The sequence below is a fragment of the Salvelinus sp. IW2-2015 genome, unplaced genomic scaffold, assembly GCF_002910315.2.
Source record: "Salvelinus sp. IW2-2015 unplaced genomic scaffold, ASM291031v2 Un_scaffold16518, whole genome shotgun sequence".
Classification (NCBI taxonomy): Eukaryota; Metazoa; Chordata; class Actinopteri; order Salmoniformes; family Salmonidae; genus Salvelinus; species Salvelinus sp. IW2-2015.
The window spans coordinates 99,115-118,008 of record NW_019957624.1 but is presented as its reverse complement, the minus strand read 5'-3'; the positions used below and the strand labels follow the sequence as shown (position 1 = coordinate 118,008).

Below are 18,894 nucleotides of genomic sequence, written 5' to 3'. Positions count from 1 at the left end.
CACGGTTTCAATTACATTTAGTGCTTCATTTAAAGCAGGATGGCTTAATAAGAAGAACATGGAGGTAAATCTCTCTAACGCTGTAGCCTCACTAGACAGGCCCATGGAAGGCTATGTAGGTTACTAACAGGGATATTTGAATGGGTAGGTAAATTTGGAATGGAACCATAGTGATGTCATCCTCAGCGAGCTCTACTGGGCTGGTGTGGCCTCATGATGCCACATCATACACGGCTGGAGTACTACTATGATGTCATAAATGCCTGAAGTTCTACTGTGACATAAAGGGCTGGGTGTGTACTGTGACATCATAAAGGGCTGGAGTGCTACTGTGACATCATAAAAGGCTGAATTTACACTAACAACAAAGAGCTGTAGTTATACCGTGACATCATAAAGGGCTGTAGTTATACCGTGACATCATAAAGGGCTGTAGTTATACCGTGACATCATAAAGGGCTGTAGTTATACCGTGACATCATAAAGGGCTGTAGTTATACCGTGACATCATAAAGGGCTGTAGTTATACTGTGGCATCATAAAGGACAAGGAAAGGTCCAGTACACTCTGCTGTCTGTATTTCTATCCCTTCCCCTGCTCTTTTCTGTCTGTTGTTTCTCTTTTTCTCTCCTTCTTCATGTCCGTCTCTCGATCTCTGCCCGGTCAGGACAGGTACAGCTCGTCTTACCTGCCACCCTCTCGTCCGACTCCCGGTTCCCGTCGTCAGAGTAACGGGCGAAGTCCAGAGAGTCCAACGTGCTGATGCTGCCCGCTCGGTCTGGCAGGGGAAAGGCACAGAGAAAGCAATCAAATCAWTCAGCCCATTCATATAGTGATCATTACAGAATTCACCACATCACCCTGGATATAAACAGCTTGGGAGAAATCACAACAGACAACATAACACTATATGTGGAGAGTGGACAGGAAAGGACATGGGGGTAGACAACACCCAAACCGGTTAGTTTTCTGGGTTATACATCATCCTGAGGGGTATCCTACCAAGCAGGTTTGAGGAGTTAGCGAGGTAACTTTGGTCAACTCTGAGTTCAACTCGAGATAACCGGTCATATAAAAAGCAGCTCACCTTTAAGCCAGGTACATTTCTACGGCAACAAATCCTTCAGAACTAACCTGCTAACTCACAGCTAACTCCACTAATGACAGAATCGTTTTAAACTTCACGCAATGTAACCCTTTTGTATGACTTAATAAAAATAAATATTGCACACCAATGACAGCATTAACGATAAGGTATAAAATAAAGATGGCACTTTCACACCATAGCCTACTGAATTTACACGATATCATAATGAAAGAAAAGTTTGTCACAAATGAAAATGTGTCACTGACTCGCCCATGGATTGATGTTTCAGCATTGTCTGAATGAAGAGTTCACCGTTCGACTAGCCATGTGCGACATGCACGCGCTGTTACAAGCCTGCTAGAGTTAACGGCAGGCGGACGAGCAATATCCACCGTCGTAGTATGGATGAAGCCTGAGCTGGAATGTTAAGCTAACTGAAGCTGGTTAGCCTTACATGCTGACCAGACCAGACACGTSGCGTGTGCAAGCGTCGCAAAATACATTTTGAAATCCATGTTATTCAATTATTGCGCCAACGAGCGTCTGCGTTGCCAAGGGCTAAAATAAAAGTCTGTTCTATTTGACGCAGATCATGCTGCAAGTCCTGCCTCTCCCATCTCCTCATTGGTTTATAGAAGCAGGTACCCACGTGCCATCTCCTCATTGGTTATACCCACGTGGGTGATTGAAAGATGAACATTTTTGCCGGTTGTYGTGGTAATACTATGAAAGTGTAGATGCCAATCACCATATAAGTTCAAAGATGAAAAAGCCTGGAAGGAGGAGAGATGACTAGAAATGATGATTCGGTTGGCCGTTTTATGTGTGGATTAATTGTCGGAGTAGAGGACCTTGTGCATTTCAGGTAAAATAACAAATCAATGTTTATATCACAGGACAAATTAGCTAGCAACAGCAAGCTAGCTAAATAAGACAAATTAGCTAGCAACAGCAAGCTAACTAGCTAAATTGCCATACATGTTTAATGCTTTTCGACCTGTCTCCAAATTAATGTCATTGGTTCAGCGTTTGTTTTGATATTTTAACCTGCGTGTCGTGATCGCGTTTGGTGTAGGGGTACAAAATAAATGTGCGCACGCGCGCAGCCGGTTTGGGTTCCGTGTTAGTAAACCCTGACTAGATCTAGCTTGCTTGGTTGGATACCGCTCTGGTTTCAGAAACAGATTCCCAAACAATGGAGACGCAGGCCTAGATGTAGAATGTGATAAGAATCAAATAATCAAAAGTGTCTGAATACTTACGTAAATGTAATTTTTCCATTTTTTATTGTTAATACAAAACCTGTTTTTGCTTTATCATTATGGGGTATTGTGTGTARATTGATGAGGGAGGCTGTATCGTAACATGTGGAAAAAGTGAAGGAATCTGAATACTTTTCAAACACACTGTATATCTATTGTTTTTCAAGGAACTCAATCTGGCTTTAAACTTAGTCTTGAAAGTTGTAATAGTAGAATGCACAAGGTGTCATTTCTAAATTGGGTAGTGGATCATCAGTTCCTCTTGTCAGGTCAGTCATTGCAGACCTTAGACAGCTATTTATAACTTGTCAGAAATGTTCAGATCAACTAACGTTTATATAGTTTTTTYTTTGCCCATAGTGATACTTTTTATGCCATTAAAATATCTATCAAATTAATGGCCTCCCGAGTGGCACAGCGGTCTAAGTCACTGCATTGCAGTGCTTGAGGCGTCACTACAGACCTGGGTTCGATCCCAGGCTGTGCAACGGCCTGCCGTGACCGTCCTGGTTAGGGGACGGTTTGGCCGGCAGGGATTTCCTTGTCCCACCGCGCTCTAGTGACTCCTTGTAGCGGGCCTTGCGCCTGCAAGCTGAACGGTGTTTCCTTCGACACGTTGSTGCAGCTGGCTTCCGGGTTAAGCGAGCAGTGTGTCAAGAAGCAGTGCGGCTTGGCAGGGTCGTGTTTCGGAGGATGCATGGCTCTCGACCTTCGCCACTCCAGAGTCCGTTAGGGAGTTGCAGYGATGGGACAAGACTAACTACCAATTGGATATCACAACAATCGGTAGAAAAAGGGGGTAAAAAAAAGTGAATACACATTAGACATAGTAAAATGYATAGAATTGCAAGAAGATTTCCTTTAAAACCGCTTCATTTTCTTTGCACCTCAAGACAAAATGTGTAGAATTACAGGAAATAAGCGTTAGTACCATTTGTCCATTTTGAGACGCCGTAGCCAGTATACACTTCCTCAAAATAGTCTGAATTCATCTAAGATAACTCAAGAACTCTGTCATTAATTTTGACGTTTTTGTAGAGATCTTAGTGGCGCAATTTTACATCTAACTATGATGTTTGGTGCAGTATCAAATGTGCAAATGTGCATGAGGATCAGTCATTTCTCGTTGAATGACAACAGGCATTTCAGTGAAGAACTCCTACTGTTGACCAATTGCCGACAAGGGGGAGTAGATTTTGGCTGCCGGCTTCGGCTTGCCTGGAGAAGAAAAAAATTATTGTGTGCCCGAACAGCCGAAAAAAAGCCTTGCCGAAGTCCAAAACGAACAACAACACTAAATGTTGCCCTAACATGCAAACTGCTACCAACTGTTTCAGCTGGGAAGCATGCGGACGCCTTTAAGGCCCCTTCTCTACTTACCAAACCAGAGGTGATGCCACAGTAATGAATGTGAGTCACACGGTCAGATCTGTGGCCACACAAAGCACACACACACTCAGTCCTGTGACTGCCAAGGGAGGGTGTGTGTGAGAGTGTCCATTCACTGCCAACATGTTTGGAACCCTTTCTTGTGTGTGTGTGTGTGTGTGTGTGTGTGTGTGTGCCCATGGTTTATATTGTCCTCTCTTGTGTTTGAGAACAGACAGCCTGAGATTTCATATGGCCCCATCTTTCCAGTATGCTCCCTCCCAATCAATGAGTGCAGTACGTTGTGGGACGCTAATTGCAACAACATTCTCAGTGTCTATTTGGCTGGGGGGTGTTGAGGACACTCTGGTGCTTCAGACAGATCTCAGAATGTCTGGAATCTGTAGGGGATGACAGGATCTTTCACAAAGGAGAGGGGGGAGTGAGAAACAGTGAGAGAGGGGGGGGGAGTGAGAGCGAGAGAGAGACTCTAGGCCTGGCTGGCCCAACAAGTGTCTGATTGTCATCCCCACAGTGACCGTACGTACATATCCCAACCAGAAGCCATGGATGACAGGCAACATCCGCACCGAGCCAAAGGCTAGATGCTCCTTATAGGACACATCACTGCACTCRATACTCTTCTGTAAACTGGTCATCTCTGTATACCCGTCACAAGACCCACTGGTTGTTGCTCATTTATAAAACCCTCTTAGGCYTCACTCCCCCCTATCTGAGATATCTACTGCAGCCCTCATCCTCCACATACCAAACACCCAGTCACATTCTGTTAAAGATCCCCAAAGCACACACATCCCTGGGTTGCTCGTCTTATCAATTCGCTACAGCTAGCGACTGGAACGAGCTGCAACAAACACTCAAACTGGACAGTTTTATCTCAATCTCTTCATTCAAAGACCTTATCATGGACACTCTTACTGACAGTTGTGGCTGCTTTGCATAATGTATTGCTGTTTCTGACTTCTTGCCCTTTGTGCTGTTGTCTGTGCCCAACAATGTTTGTACACTTTTGTGCTGCTACCATGTTGTGCTGCTGCCATGTTGTGGTCATGTGTTGCTACCATGCTGTGTTGTCATGTGTTGCTGCCATGCTATGTTGTCGTCTTAGGTCTCTCTTTAGGTAGTGTTGTCTCTGGTCTTGATTTGTGTTTTGTCCTATATTTTTATTTAATTTATTTTAAATCTCAGCACCCGTCCCTGCAGGAGGCCTTTTGCCTTTTGGTAGGCCGTCATTGTAAATAAGAATGTGTTCTTAACTGACTTGCCTCGTTAAATAAAGGTTCAATTAAAAATTACAAATAAATAGAGCTGCCGCCTTAAAGGAGCGGGACACTAATCCGGACGCTTATAAGAAATACTGCTATGCTCTCAGACAATCCATCAAACAGGAAAAGCGCCAATACAGGACTAAGATTGAATCGTACCACACCGGCTCTGACGCTCGTCGGATGTGGCAGGGCTTGAAAAATATTATGGACTAAAGGGAAGCACAGCCACGAGCTTCCCAGTGACACGAGCCTACCAGACGAGCTAAATGCCTTTTATGCTTACTTCGAGCCAAGCAACACTGAAGCACACATGAGAGCACCAGCTGTTCCAGACAACTGTGTGATCACGCTCTCCGTAGCCGATGTGAGCAAAACCTTTAAAACAGGTCAACATTCACAAAGCCATGGGGCCAGATGGATTACCAGGACGTGTACTCAAAGCATGCACAGACCAACTGGCTAGTGTCTTCACTGACATTTTCAACCTCTCCCTGACTGAGTCTGTAATACCAACATGTTTCAAACAGACCACCATAGTCCCTGTGCCCAAGAAAGCGAAGGTAACCTGCCTAAATGATTACCGCTGCGTAGCACTCATGTCGGTAGCCATGAAGTGCTTTGAAAGGCTGGTGATGGCTCACATCAACGCCATCATGCCGGAAACCCTAGACCCACTCAAACTTGCATACCACCCCAACAGATCCACAGATGATGCAATCTCTATTGCACTCCACACTGCCCTTTCCCACCTGGACAAAAGGAACACCTATGTGAGAATGCTATTCAGTGACTACAGCTCAGCGTTCAACACCATAGTGCCCACAAAGCTTATCACTAAGCTAAGGACCCTGGGACTAAACACCTCCCTCTGCAACTGGATACTGGACTTCCTGACGGGCCACCCCCAGGTGGTAAGGTAAGGCAGCAACACATCTGCCACGCTGATCCTCAACACAGGGGCTCCTCAGGGGTGCGAGCTCAGTCCCCTCCTGTACTCCCTGTTCACCCACAACTGCGTGGCCAAGCACGACTCCAACACCATCATTAAGTTTGCTGACGACACAACAGTGGTAGGCCTGATCACTGACAAGACAGCCTATAGGGAGGAGGTCAGAGACCTGGCAGTGTGGTGCCAGGCCAATAACCTCTCCCTCAATGTGAGAAAGACAAAAGAGCTGATAGTGGACTACAGGAAAAGGAAGGCTGGATAGGCCCTCATTAACATCGACGGGGCTGAAGTGGAGCGGGTTGAGAGTTAAGTTCCTTGGTGTCCACATCACCAACAAACTATCATGGTCCAAACACACCAAGACAGCTGTGAAGAGGGCAGGACAACACCTTTCCCTCCTCAGGAGACTGAAAAGATTTGGCATGGGTCCYCACATCCTCAAAAAGTTCTACAGCTGTACCATCGTGAGCATCGGTTGCATCACCACCTTACGGCATCTGACCGTAAGGTGCTACAGAGGGTAGAGCGTACGGCCCAGTACATCACTGGGGCCAAGCCTCCTGACATCCAGAACCTCTATACCAGGCAGTGTCAGAGGAAGGCCCAAAAAATTTGTCAAAGGACTTCAGTCATAGACTCTCTCTGCTACAGCACGGGAAGTGGTACCAGAGTGCCAAGTACCAGAGTGCCAAGTCTAGGACCAAAAGGCTCCTTAACCTGTTGAGGACAGAGGGCGCTGTTTTCACTTTGGGGGAAAATCGTGCCCAATTTAAACGGCCTCGTACTCAATTCTTGCTCGTACAATATGCATATTATTATTACTATTGGATAGAAAACACTCTCTAGTTTCTAAAACGTTTGAATTATATCTGTGAGTAAAACAGACTCGTTTGGCAGCAAACTTCCTGACCAGGAAGTGGAAAGTCTGAAAACGATGCTCTGTTCTAGGGCCTGCCTATAAATGGGCATGATACGTATTAGTATACATGCACGTCATACACCTTCCACTAGATGTCAAGAGGCAGTGAGAGAAGAAATGGGGTGTTTTATCTTGGTCTGAGGTGGAATAAATCCTCTTGGAATGACGTGTCACCATTTCCTGTTTTCTGGAAAGCGCGAGGATGGACCTGGAATTGCCTTCTGGAAAGCTGTCGTTAAGCGGACTACTATCTCCGGCTTTGATTTTATTTGATACATGTCACAATATCATCGTAAAGTATGTTTTTTCAATATAGTTTTATTAGATTATTGAAATTTATTCGGGACGCGTTAGGCGTGTTGCGTTGGGTGCTTTTGTTCAGGAAGGAGAGCTTCGCGCCCTGTGCGAGTGTGCTTGCTAATTCAAGAGGACAAAGGACGTTCTAAAAACCAACAACGATTGTTCCCGACAAAGGACCTCTTGTACAACATTCTGATGGAAGCTCATCAAAAGTAGGACCCATTTTATGATGCTATTTCATATATCTGTCGAACTGTGTACTATTAGTTTTGCCTCCGGTTTTGGGCACTATCTCGCCATAACGTAAGCCTTATGTCGTAATGAAGTATTTTTTGAATTCTAACACTGCGATTGCATTAAGAACTAGTGTATCTATCATTTCCTATACAACATGTATTTTTTGTAATGTTTATGAATAGTTATTTGGTCAGAATAGGTGAGAGTCTAATAGAAATATCCGCACATTCTGGGAAAAAGATGCTACGTTAGCACAATGTATACCACTGATTTCAGCTCTAAATATGCACATTTTCAAACAAAACATAAGTGTATGTATAACCTGATGTTATAGGACTGTCATCTGATGAAGGTTTATGAAGGTTAGTGAAATTTATATCTTTTGCTGGTTTTCGCTAACGCTAACGTGCCTATTGTATCGCTAATGTGCCTTGTGAATGAATGTGGTTGTGTGGTAGGCTATTGTAGTAAGCTAATATAATGCTTATATTGTGTTTGTCGTGTAAAACAGTTAAAAATCGGAAATATTGGCTGGATTCACAACATGTTTGTCTTTAATTTGCTGTACACAATGTATTTTTCAGAAATGTTTTATGATGAGTATTTAGGTATTTCACGTTGGTCTCTATAATTACTCTGGCTGCTTCGGTGCCATTTTTGATGGTAGCTGTGATGGTAGCTGCAATGTAAACTGATTTATACCTCAATATGCAAATTCTTCGAACAAAACATAGATTATTATTGTGTAACATGTTATAGGACTGTCATCTGATGAAGTTGTTTCTTGGTTAGTTTGGTTGGTTTCGTGCATGCTACCTGTGCTGTGAAATGTCTGTCCTTTTTGTATTTGGTGGTGAGCTAACATAATACACTGCTCAAAATAAGGGAACACTTAAACAACACAATGTAACTCCAAGTCAATCACACTTCTGTGAAATCAAACTGTCCACTTAGGAAGCAACACTGATTGACAATAAATTTCACATGCTGTTGTGCAAATGAAATAGACTATGCTTCCTGGCTGAAGTTTTGGTCACTTTTGAATGCTGGACGGTGCTCCTCACTCTAGTGGTAGCATGAGACAGAGTCTACAACCACAAAAAGTGGCTCAGAGTGTGCAGTTCATCCAGGATGGCACATCAATGTGAGCTGTACAAAAAGGTTTGCTGTGTCAGCGTAGTGTGGCCTGCTGGAGGTCATTTTGCGGGCTCTGGCAGTGCACCTCCTTGCACAAAGGCGGAGGTAGCGGTCCTGGCTGCTGGTTGTTGCCCTCCTACGGCTCCTCCACGTCTCCTGATGTACTGGCCTGTTCTCCTGGTAGCGCCTCCATGCTCTGGACACTACGCTGACAGAACACAGCAAACCTTCTTGCACAGCTCGCATTGATGTGCCATCCTGGATGAGCTGCACTACCTGAGCCACTTGTGTGGGTTGTAGACTCCGTCTCATGCTACCACTAGAGTGAGAGCACCGCCAGCATTCAAAAGTGACCAAAACATCAGCCAGGAAGCATAGGAAAGGAACTGAGAAGTTGTTTGTGGTCACCACCTGCAGAATCACTCCTTTTTTGGGGGTGTCTTGCTAATTGCCTATAATTCCACCTTTTGTCTATTCATTTGCACAACAGCATGTGAATATTTATTGTCAATCAGTGTTGCTTCCTAAGTGGACAGTTTGATTTCATAGAAGTGTGATTGACTTGGAGTTACATTGTGTTGTTTAAGTGTTTCCCTTTATTTTTTTGAGCAGTGTATATGTGGTGTTTTCGCTGTAAAACATTTTAAAATCGGACATGTTGACTGGATTCACAAGATGTGTATCTTTCATTTTGCTGTATTAGCGATTGTTAATGTGTGAAGTTAAATATTTCTCAAAAATATTTTTTTGAATTTTCGCGCTTGCTTTTCAGTGGAAATCGTGGGGAGGAAGTTCCGCGGAAACGGGGCCAGACAGGTTAACAGCGTCTAACCTCCCCAGCCATAAGACCGCTGACAAGTTAATCAAATGGTCACCCGGACTATTTATAAAAACAATTAATTGGTCATGCAAATAGCCACGGTTTATTGTCATAAATTGTCATTTTAATTTAAAAAAAATATGTTTTTGAGCTTGTAATGCATCTTAGGAAAATTGGCTACGACATTCCTAATTGAATGCACAACTCTGGTGAACACCTCTGGCTCAAACTAATGGCTCTGACCGCTGGGAACTGTTGGAGATGAAGGTTCTCCTCCCAACCGTGCCCATCTGCTCTTAATATGATTACCAACTCTACCCAATTCATGTCAAACTTAAAACTGCTATTGGCTAAACTTTATCTACTTGAGTCCCTCCTTCCTCCTAAAATGTATGTTTTAAGACGGTTATTACAATCAGTTCACGATTATTGTCCGTAATTGTCGGTTACATGATTATACAATAATTGTGCCTCCCTGCCCTACTGACAGGGAGGTGGAGAACAGTAAATCAGAGTCATTATTATGATAGATCTATTCTACAGCATGATAGCTGAATTATCATGTACAGACAGTGCAGGCCTATAGACTGAGATGTGTGCGCACACACACACACACACCACACACACACACACACACAAAGATAGAGCTATGAACAGGAGCCCAGACAGGCCAGAACAGAAACAGGTGGCGCAGACCCAAATGTCCCACAGTTTGATTAAACCAGCCTCTCCCAGCCCTGCAGCAAATCTGTGTCTGTGTGTTCTTCTTGCTCTGAATGAGCAAGTGTGTGCTTGACTGCGTGTTCAGGGTAGTAGGCTAGGCCTTGGCTAAGTCTTTTCAACGAACAGAATGGCTCGCTAAAACAGTGCGCTAATGCTAACAGCTTAGTCTCTGATTGAACTGGGCGTTGAGCAAGCAGATTGTAGCAAGATGCTAATCAGCTAGCCACTGAGGAGAAAACAATGAGCTGGGTAGAGAGGGAGAGTGGGCAAGAGGACCATTGTGCAAATGGGAGGAGGGGCTCGTCCAGCTACTCTTGCTCAATGAGTAGCCTAACCTGAGAACTTGTATTAACTCCTGGAATTAGGCCTAATGTTTAGGCTTCAGCTCAATGGGCTATGGTGTTGAGTTGTGCAGTGGCCTGCTGCAGCAGGTGAACAGAGCACCATGCTAGCTGCTAAATTAGCTGTTAAATTAGCAGGGTGGTGGTGACAGAGAGCTAGCCAGATCATAGTGCTAACAGCAAGTGACCCTTTTGATGCCCAGCCTGTGAGACGGTTTCTTTACTCTGACCTTTTCCCATATGCTTCCTACGTGGTGCATGACACCTCTGTTAGGTCTACATGATGTGCCACCAATGGAGCAGATAATGCACAACGTTAGAACATAATAAAACTAGTTCTACATTTTTAACGGGCCCTAAAACTCCTCTCATTCTAGTTGTACAGGCCTGCTTGAAACCTGGAAAGAGTGAGCAGAGGCGGCAAGGAAACCCTCCCCTGGGCTGGGTGTAGGCCTGTTGACCCTAGGGGCAGACCCTCAAGCTGTCCCCCTCTCTGCCTCTTCTCACCTCCTGTTTATCAGTGAAGTTAACACAATAGAGGACAGGTGGAGTTCCTCTCAGTATCCTGTTTATCAGTGAAGTTAACACTTAAGATCAGATCTACCCAACTTGTAAGTCGCTCTGGATAAGAGCGTCTGCTAAATGACTTAAATGTAAATGTAAATCTAGAATCACCAAATCCTAACCATAACGCTGTGGGGTGAAATGCTAAACTGACCATAGATCAGTGTCTGAGGGCAACTTCATCCAAGCCCTCACCCATCCAATTATTTTTTAAATCCAATCAAATTGTATTTGTCACATGCTTTGTAAACAGGTATAGACTAACAGTGAATAATAACTACCCAACAATGCAGAGAGAAAAATTGTAAAAATAACACAAGCAATGCCCCCTGGGAAACCTCAGTCCTCTAGCTCCACGGCAACCAGCGAGGCGCCACAGACAGAGGCAATTAGGCTTAGCCATGAGCTGAACAATGTCTGCTATACATAGAGGCTAGTAAGCTACATGATGAGGTGGAATACTTGTATCATGACAAGCATCCTTAGTTCCTCCCTCCCAAGACAGCCTAATAATCACTGATCTCACATGCCTGTACAGGTGCAAGCTGTATAGTGGAACCCCTGCTTTCACCTATCCTGTTTTGTTAGATCGGGAATGACAAAGTACGGAAAGTGGGAGGCACATAACACAATCATGGAAATGCAGTTTCCACAGCTCAGGCTCCTATTCTTATCGTAGCTCTTATCAGTAGAAAGGGATGGAAATAAGGTCAGCAGCCTTGATTGTTGCTAAAACAGTACGACACAGAATACAGATCAGAACTACGAATGCATTCCTGTGTTCATTGGTGCAAAATGTCAAAGAACCCATGCCCCTAAGATTTGGGGCAGTTGAATGTTCAGTTTGCTGTTGTAGAAGTAGTCAATGTGTGTCAGCATACCATCGTGTTGTGTGTGTGTGTGTGTGTGTCAAATCTATTCTATAAAAGGGGGGGGGAAGGGGACTAATACCACAGAAGGTGACAACCATCTTCCTACCCAGCTACTCCACATTCCTCTTCAGCTGTTAGGCAGAATTATTTACAACCTGTAGGCCATGTGAATTATCCTGGTACATACTCTATGTAATGCCCTTCTATCGTTGTCATGCCGAGGGGACACAGAGAGGAGTTATAAGAGAGATAGAGACAGTCAGAGACCGCGACAGGCAGCAAGAGACTGCGACAGCAGCTAGAGACAGCGACAGGCAGCAAGAGACCGCGACAGGCAAACAGCGACAGACACCGCGACAGACACAGCTAGAGACAGCTAGAGACCGCGACAGCAGCTAGAGACAGCGACAGGCAGCAAGAGACCGCGACAGCAGCTAGAGACAGCGACAGGCAAACAGCGACAGACACCGCGACAGACACAGCTAGAGACACAGCTAGAGACAGCGACAGACACAGCTAGAGACAGCGACAGACACCGCAACAGGCAGAGAAGGTGACAGCTACGGCTAGAGACAGCTACAGCTAGAGACAGCTACAGCTAGAGACAGCTACAGCCAGCTACAGCTAGAGACAGCTAGAGACAGCTAGAGACAGCTAGAGACAGCTACAGCTAGAGACAGCTACGGCTAGAGACAGACGGCTAGAGACAGCTACAGCTAGAGACAGCCTCGGCTAGAGACCTGAGACAGTACAGCAGAGACAGTTAAGCGGCTAGAGACAGCTAGAGACAGCTACAGCTAGAGACAGCTACGGCTAGAGACAGCTAGAGACAGCTAGAGACAGCTAGAGACAGCTACGGCTAGAGACAGCTACGGCTAGAGACAGCTACGGCTAGAGACAGCTACGGCTAGAGACAGCTACGGCTAGAGACAGCTACGGCTAGAGACAGCTAGCTAGCTACAGACAGCTAGCTAGAGACAGATTGAGACAGCTGAAGGCAGTAAGAGACTATAGACAGCTACAGTGACTTCAGAAATTATTCACACCCCTTGACTTTTTCCACATTTTGTGGTGTTACAGCCTGAATTTAAAATTGATTAAATGTAGATGTTTTGTCACTGGCCTATATACAATAAATAGCCCATAATGTCAAAGTGGATTTTTTTAAACTATTTTTTTTTCTCCCACCTTTATTTAACCAGGTAGGCCAGTTGAGAACAAGTTCTCATTTACAACTGCGACCTGGCCAAGATTAAGCAAAGCAGTTCGACACAAACAACAGACTTACACATGGAATAAACAAGCGTCCAGTCAATAACACAATATATATATATATTTAAATAAGTCTATATACAGTGTCTGCAAATGGCGTGATGAGATAAGGCAATAAATAGGCCATAGTAGCGAAGTAATTACAATTAAGCAAATTAACAATGGAGTGATAGATGTGCAAATGATGATGTGCAAGTAGAAATACTGATGTGCAAAAGAGCAGAAAAGTAAATTTAAAAAAACAATATGGGGATGAGGTAGGTAGATTGGATGGGCTATTCACAGATGGACTGTGTACAGCTGCAGCGATCGTTTAGCTGCTCAGATAGCCGATGTTTAAAGTTAGAGGGAGAAATAAGTGTCCAACTTCAGCGAATCTTGCAATTCGTTCCAGTCATTGGCAGCAGAGAACTGAAAGGAAAGGCAAACAAAGGAGGTGTTGGCTTTGGGGATGACCAGTGATTAGGTCAAGAGAGAGGATCAGCACACCACGCGAAGACCACAGCTAGGAGACGCTAGAGACCGCGACAGCAAGCTAGAGACTGCGACTACGGCCAGCAAGAGACCGCGAAGCAAGCTAGAGACAGCGACAGGCCAACAGCGACAGACACCGCGACAGACCACAGCTAGCGAACGAACAGCTATGAGACAGCGACAACAAGCTAGAGACAGGCGACAGACACCGGCAACAGGGAGCCAGAGAAGGTGAGCAGCTACGGCGTAGAGGACAGCTACAAGCTAGAGACAAGCTACAGCTAGAGACAGCTAGCGCCAGCTACAGCTTAGAGACACTGGGACCTAGAGACAGCTAGAGTTACAGCTTAGAGACAGCTAGAGACAGCTAGAGACAGCTACAGCACGCTAACAGCTACAGCTAGACAGCTACAGCTAGAGACAGCTACAGCTAGAGACAGCTACAGCTAGAGAACAGCTAGAGACAGCTAGAGACAGCTAGGGCTAGAGACAGCTGAGACAGCTAAGCTAGAGACAGCTACGGCTAGAGACAGCTACGGCTAGAGACCGCTACAGCTTCAGAGACAGCTACGGCTAGAGACAGCTAGAGACAGCTACAGCTAGAGACAGCTTACGGCTAGAGACAGCTGAGAGCACAGCTAAGAGCAGCTACGGTAGAGACAGCTAGAGACAGCTAGAGACAGCTAGAGACAGCTACGGCTGAGCAGTACGGTAGAGACAGCTACGGCTAGAAGACAGCTACGGCTAGAGACAGCTACGGTAGAGACAGCTACGGCTAGAGACCAAGCTAGGCTAGCTACAGACAGCTAGCTAGAGACAGATTGAGACAGCTTGAAGCAGTAAGAGACTATGACCAGCTACAGTGACTTCAGAAATTATTCCACACCCTTGACTTTTTCCACATTTTTGTGGTGTTACAGCCTGAATTTAAAATTGATTAATGGTGATGTTTTGTCATGGGCCTATATAAATAATAGCCCATAATGTAAAGTGGATTTTTTAAAACTATTTTTTTTCTCTCCACCTTTATTAACCAGGTAGGCCAGTTGAGAACAGTTCTCATTTACAAACTGCGACCTGGCCAAAGATTAAGCAAAGCAGTTCGACACAAACAACAGACTTACACATGGAATAAACAAGCGTCCAGTCAATAAATATATATATATATTTAAATAAGTCTATATAAAGTGTCTGCAAAATGGCGTGATGAGATAGGCAATAAATAGGCCATAGTAGGCGAAGTAATTACATTAAGCAAATTAACAATGGAGTGATAGATGTGCAAATGATGATGTGCAGTAGAAATACTGATGTGCAAAAGAGCAGAAAAAGTAAATTTAAAAAACAATGGGGATGAGGTAGGTAGATGGATGGGCTATTCACAGATGGACTGTGTACAGCTGCAGCGATCGTTTTAGCTGCTCAGATACGCGATGTTTAAAGTTAGAGGGAGAAATAAGTGTCAACTTCAGCGAATCTTGCAATTCGTTCCAGTCATTGGCAGCAGAGAACTGAAAGAGAAAGGCAAACAAAAGGAGGTGTTGGCTTTGGGGATGACAAGTGAGATATACCTGCTGACGCGCGTGCTTACGGGTGGGTGTTGTTATGGTGACCAGTGAGATATACCTGCTAGAGCGCGTGCTACGGGTGGTGTTGTTATGGTGACCAGTGAGATATACTGCTGGAGCGCGTGCTACGGGTGGGTGTTGTTATGGCTGAAAGTGAGATATACCTGCTGGAGCGCGTGCTACGGGTGGTGTTGTTTATGGTGACCAGTGAGAATATATATGATGGAGGCGCGTGCTACGGTGGGTGTTGTTTATGGTGACCAAGTGAGATATACCTGCTGGAGCGCGTGCTACGGGTGGGTGTTGTTATGGTGACCAGTGAGATATACCTGCTGGACGCGCTGCTACGGGTGGGTGTTGTTATGGTGACCAGTGAGATATACCTGCTGGAGCCGTGCTACGGGTGGGTGTTGTTTGGTGACCAGTGAGATATATGCTGGAGCGCGTGCTACGGGTGGGTGTTGTTATGGTGACCAGTGAGATATACCTGCTGGAGCGCGTGCTACGGTGGGTGTTGTTATGGTGACCAGTGAGATATACCTGCTGGAGCGCGTGCTAGGGTGGGTGTTGTATGGTGACAGTGAGATACCTGCTGGAGCGCGTGCTACGGGTGGTGTGTTATGGTACCAGTGAGATATACCTGCTGGAGCACGTGCTACGGGTGGGTGTTGTTATGGTGACCAGTGAGATATACCTGCTGGAGCGCGTGCTACGGGTGGGTGTTGTTATAGTGTGACAGTGAATCTACCTGCTGAGCGCGTGCTACGGGTGGGTGTTGTTATGGTGACCAGTGCTGAAATAGAGCAGAGTTTTACTAGCAAGAATTACAGATGACTGGAGCCAGTGGGTCTGACGACGAATATGCAGCGAGGGCCAGCCGATGAGAGCATACAGGTCGCAGTGGTGGGTGGGTATATGGGGCTTTGGTGGCAAAACAGATGGCACTGTGATAGACTGCACTCAGTTTGCTGAAGTAGAGTGTTTGGGGCTATTTGGTAATAACATCGCCGAGTCGAGGATCGGTAGGATTAGTCAGTTTTACGAAGGGTATGTTTGGCGGCGTAAGTGAAGGAGGCCTTGTGCAAAATAGGAAGCCGATTCTAGATGTATTTTGGATTGGAGATGTTTAAATATGAGTCTGGAAGGAGAGTTTACGTCTAGCCAGACACCTAGAATATGTGGACAACTACAAAACCTAAGTCAGAACCGTCCAGAGTAGTGGATTACTAGTACGGTCCGTGGTGCGGGTAGTGAACGGTTGAGAGCATGCATTTAGTTTTACTAGCGTTTAAGAGCATTGGAGGCCACGGAAGGAGTGTTGTATGGCATTGAAGCTCATTTGAGGTTTGTTAACACGTGTCCAAAGAAGGGCAGAAGTAACAGAATGGTGTCGTCTACGTAAGGTGGATAGAGAATCACCTGCAGCAAGAGCGACATCATTGATATATACAGAGAAAAGAGTCGGCCCGAGAATTGAACCCTGTGGCTACCCATAGAGACTGCCAGAGGTCCGGACACAGGCCCTTCGATTTGGACACACTGAACTCTGTCTGAGAAGTAGTTGTGTGAACCAGGCGAGCAGTCATATGTGAAACCAAGGCTGTTTGAGTAATGCCGATAAGAATATACAGTTTTACAAAGTTGAAAGCCCTTGGCCAGGTTGATGAGACGGCTGACAGTATCGTCTTTTATCGAGGCAGTTATGATATCGTTTAGTACCTTGAGCGTGGCTGAGGTGCACCCGTGACCAGCTCGGAAACTGGATTGCCGCAGCGGAGAAGGGTAGGTGGGATTCGAAATGGTCCGTGAATCTGTTTATTAACTTGGCTTTCGAAGACTTTAGAAAGGCAGGGCAGGATGGATATAGGTCTATAACAGTTTTGGGTCGCAGTGTCACCCCTTTGAGAGGGGTATGACCAGGCATTCCAATATTTAGGGATCTCTCGGACGATACGAAAGAGGTTGAACAGACTGGTAATAGGGGTTGCAACAATGGCGGCGGATAATGTTGAAAGAGAGGGCTTATGTTTGAAATTATTACCAAAATAGTTAATGAAAGCTGAAATGTCTTGAGTGAATAAGTATTACAAGCCTTTGTTATGGCAAACCTAAATAACGTTCAGGAGTAAAGATGTACTTAAGATTCACATAATAAGATGCATGGTTGTGTGCAATAATGGTGTTTAACATGATTTATAATGACTTGCCTCATCTCTGTACCCCACACATACAATTATTGGAAGGTCCCTCAGTTGAGCAGTGCATTTCAAACACAGATTTAACCAAAGAGGATTTTTCAATGCCACAAAGGGAACCAATTGGTAGATTTGGTATACACACAAAAAAAGGAAACATTGAATATCCCTTTGAGCATGGTAAAGTTTTTTTATTAATTACCCTGATAAAAACACAGGCGTCCTTCCTAAACTCAGTTGCTGGAGAAGAAGGACCACTCAGCCGTATTTCAAAATGAGCGCCAATGATGACTATAAAACAGTTGCAGGAGTTTAATGGCTGTGATAGGAGAAATAGGACGGATCAACAACTCTGTAGTTACTCCACAATACTAACCTAATTGACCGAGTGAAAAGAAGAGGAAGTGTGGCATTCTGTTTGCAACCAAGGTATTTAATTTCTGTGTAGGGGCAGCATTCGGAATTTTGGATGAAATGCTTGTTAGATTTGGATAGAAAACATCTAAAGTTTCCAAAACTGTTAATAAGTGTCTGTGAGTATAACAGAAACTGATTTTGGCAGGCGAAAACCTGAGAAACATATCGCCGACAAGTAGTTTTTTGGGGGGGGTTTGTAGTTTTCTCTATTCAACGCCATTACGTATCCCATTGACTTAGACTCCAAATTGCAGTTCTATGCCTTCACTAGAGTCAAACAGTCTTTATAAATTGTTTCAGGCTGTATTTCTGAAATACGGAAGTAAGAGCAGCTGCTGAGTGACCCTCAAGTGCTAGAGCTTTTTCATCGCGCCGACCGACGCCGAGAGTGCCTCTTTCTCTGTTTACTTTTCTTACAATATGGCAACAACCGTCTATTGTCCGGTTCGACACACCTCACTCGCATTTTCTCGGACCTCCATGCGCCTCGATCTCAAATCCGTTGCACCTGCTGCCTCTGACTTTTACAGATAATTGAAGCCTGTGAACGATATACTACTGAAGAAACAGAACGAAACTGCGGTATTTGCGATATAAAGAGCTTTATCGAACAAAAGGAAATTTATTGAGTAAATTAATGTCTGCTGAGTGCAACCATCATGAAGTCATCAAAGAGATACATTTTATCTCTATTTCTGACTTGTGTAACTGTTCTACTTGCTGGTTACTGTTTGTAACGAATTGTCTAGTGGGCTATGTTTTCAAATACTTGTAGGTATGCTTTTCGCCGTAAAGCATTTTTTAAATCTGACAACCGTGGTTTGGATCACAAGCAAGTTAATCTTTAAACCTATGTAAATATGTTTTTTATCTATATTTTTATATGAGTATTTCTGTATTTGAATTTGGCGCCCAGCAGTTTTCACTGGCTTTGAAGAGGTGGGACGCTAAGTCTCACGTACAAGAGAGGTTAAAGTAATACTGCAAAACACTATTTGTTCCTGAATACAAAGTGTTTATGTTTGGGGCAAATCCAATACAAACACATTAGAGTTACCACTCTCCAATTTTCAAGAATGTGGGTGACTGTATGCATGTTG

General features: G+C 44.6%; 1 protein-coding gene across 1 annotated transcript in view; it reads right to left on the bottom strand.

Moving 5' to 3' along the window:
- The window catches only part of LOC112080812 (RAB11-binding protein RELCH homolog), a 103,433-nt gene that overhangs the window by 74,915 nt on the left and 9,624 nt on the right, over window positions 1-18,894 (bottom strand). The window contains 1 exon segment of the mRNA XM_070442721.1: window positions 689-778. Coding sequence (XP_070298822.1) covers window positions 689-778 — 90 coding nt within the window.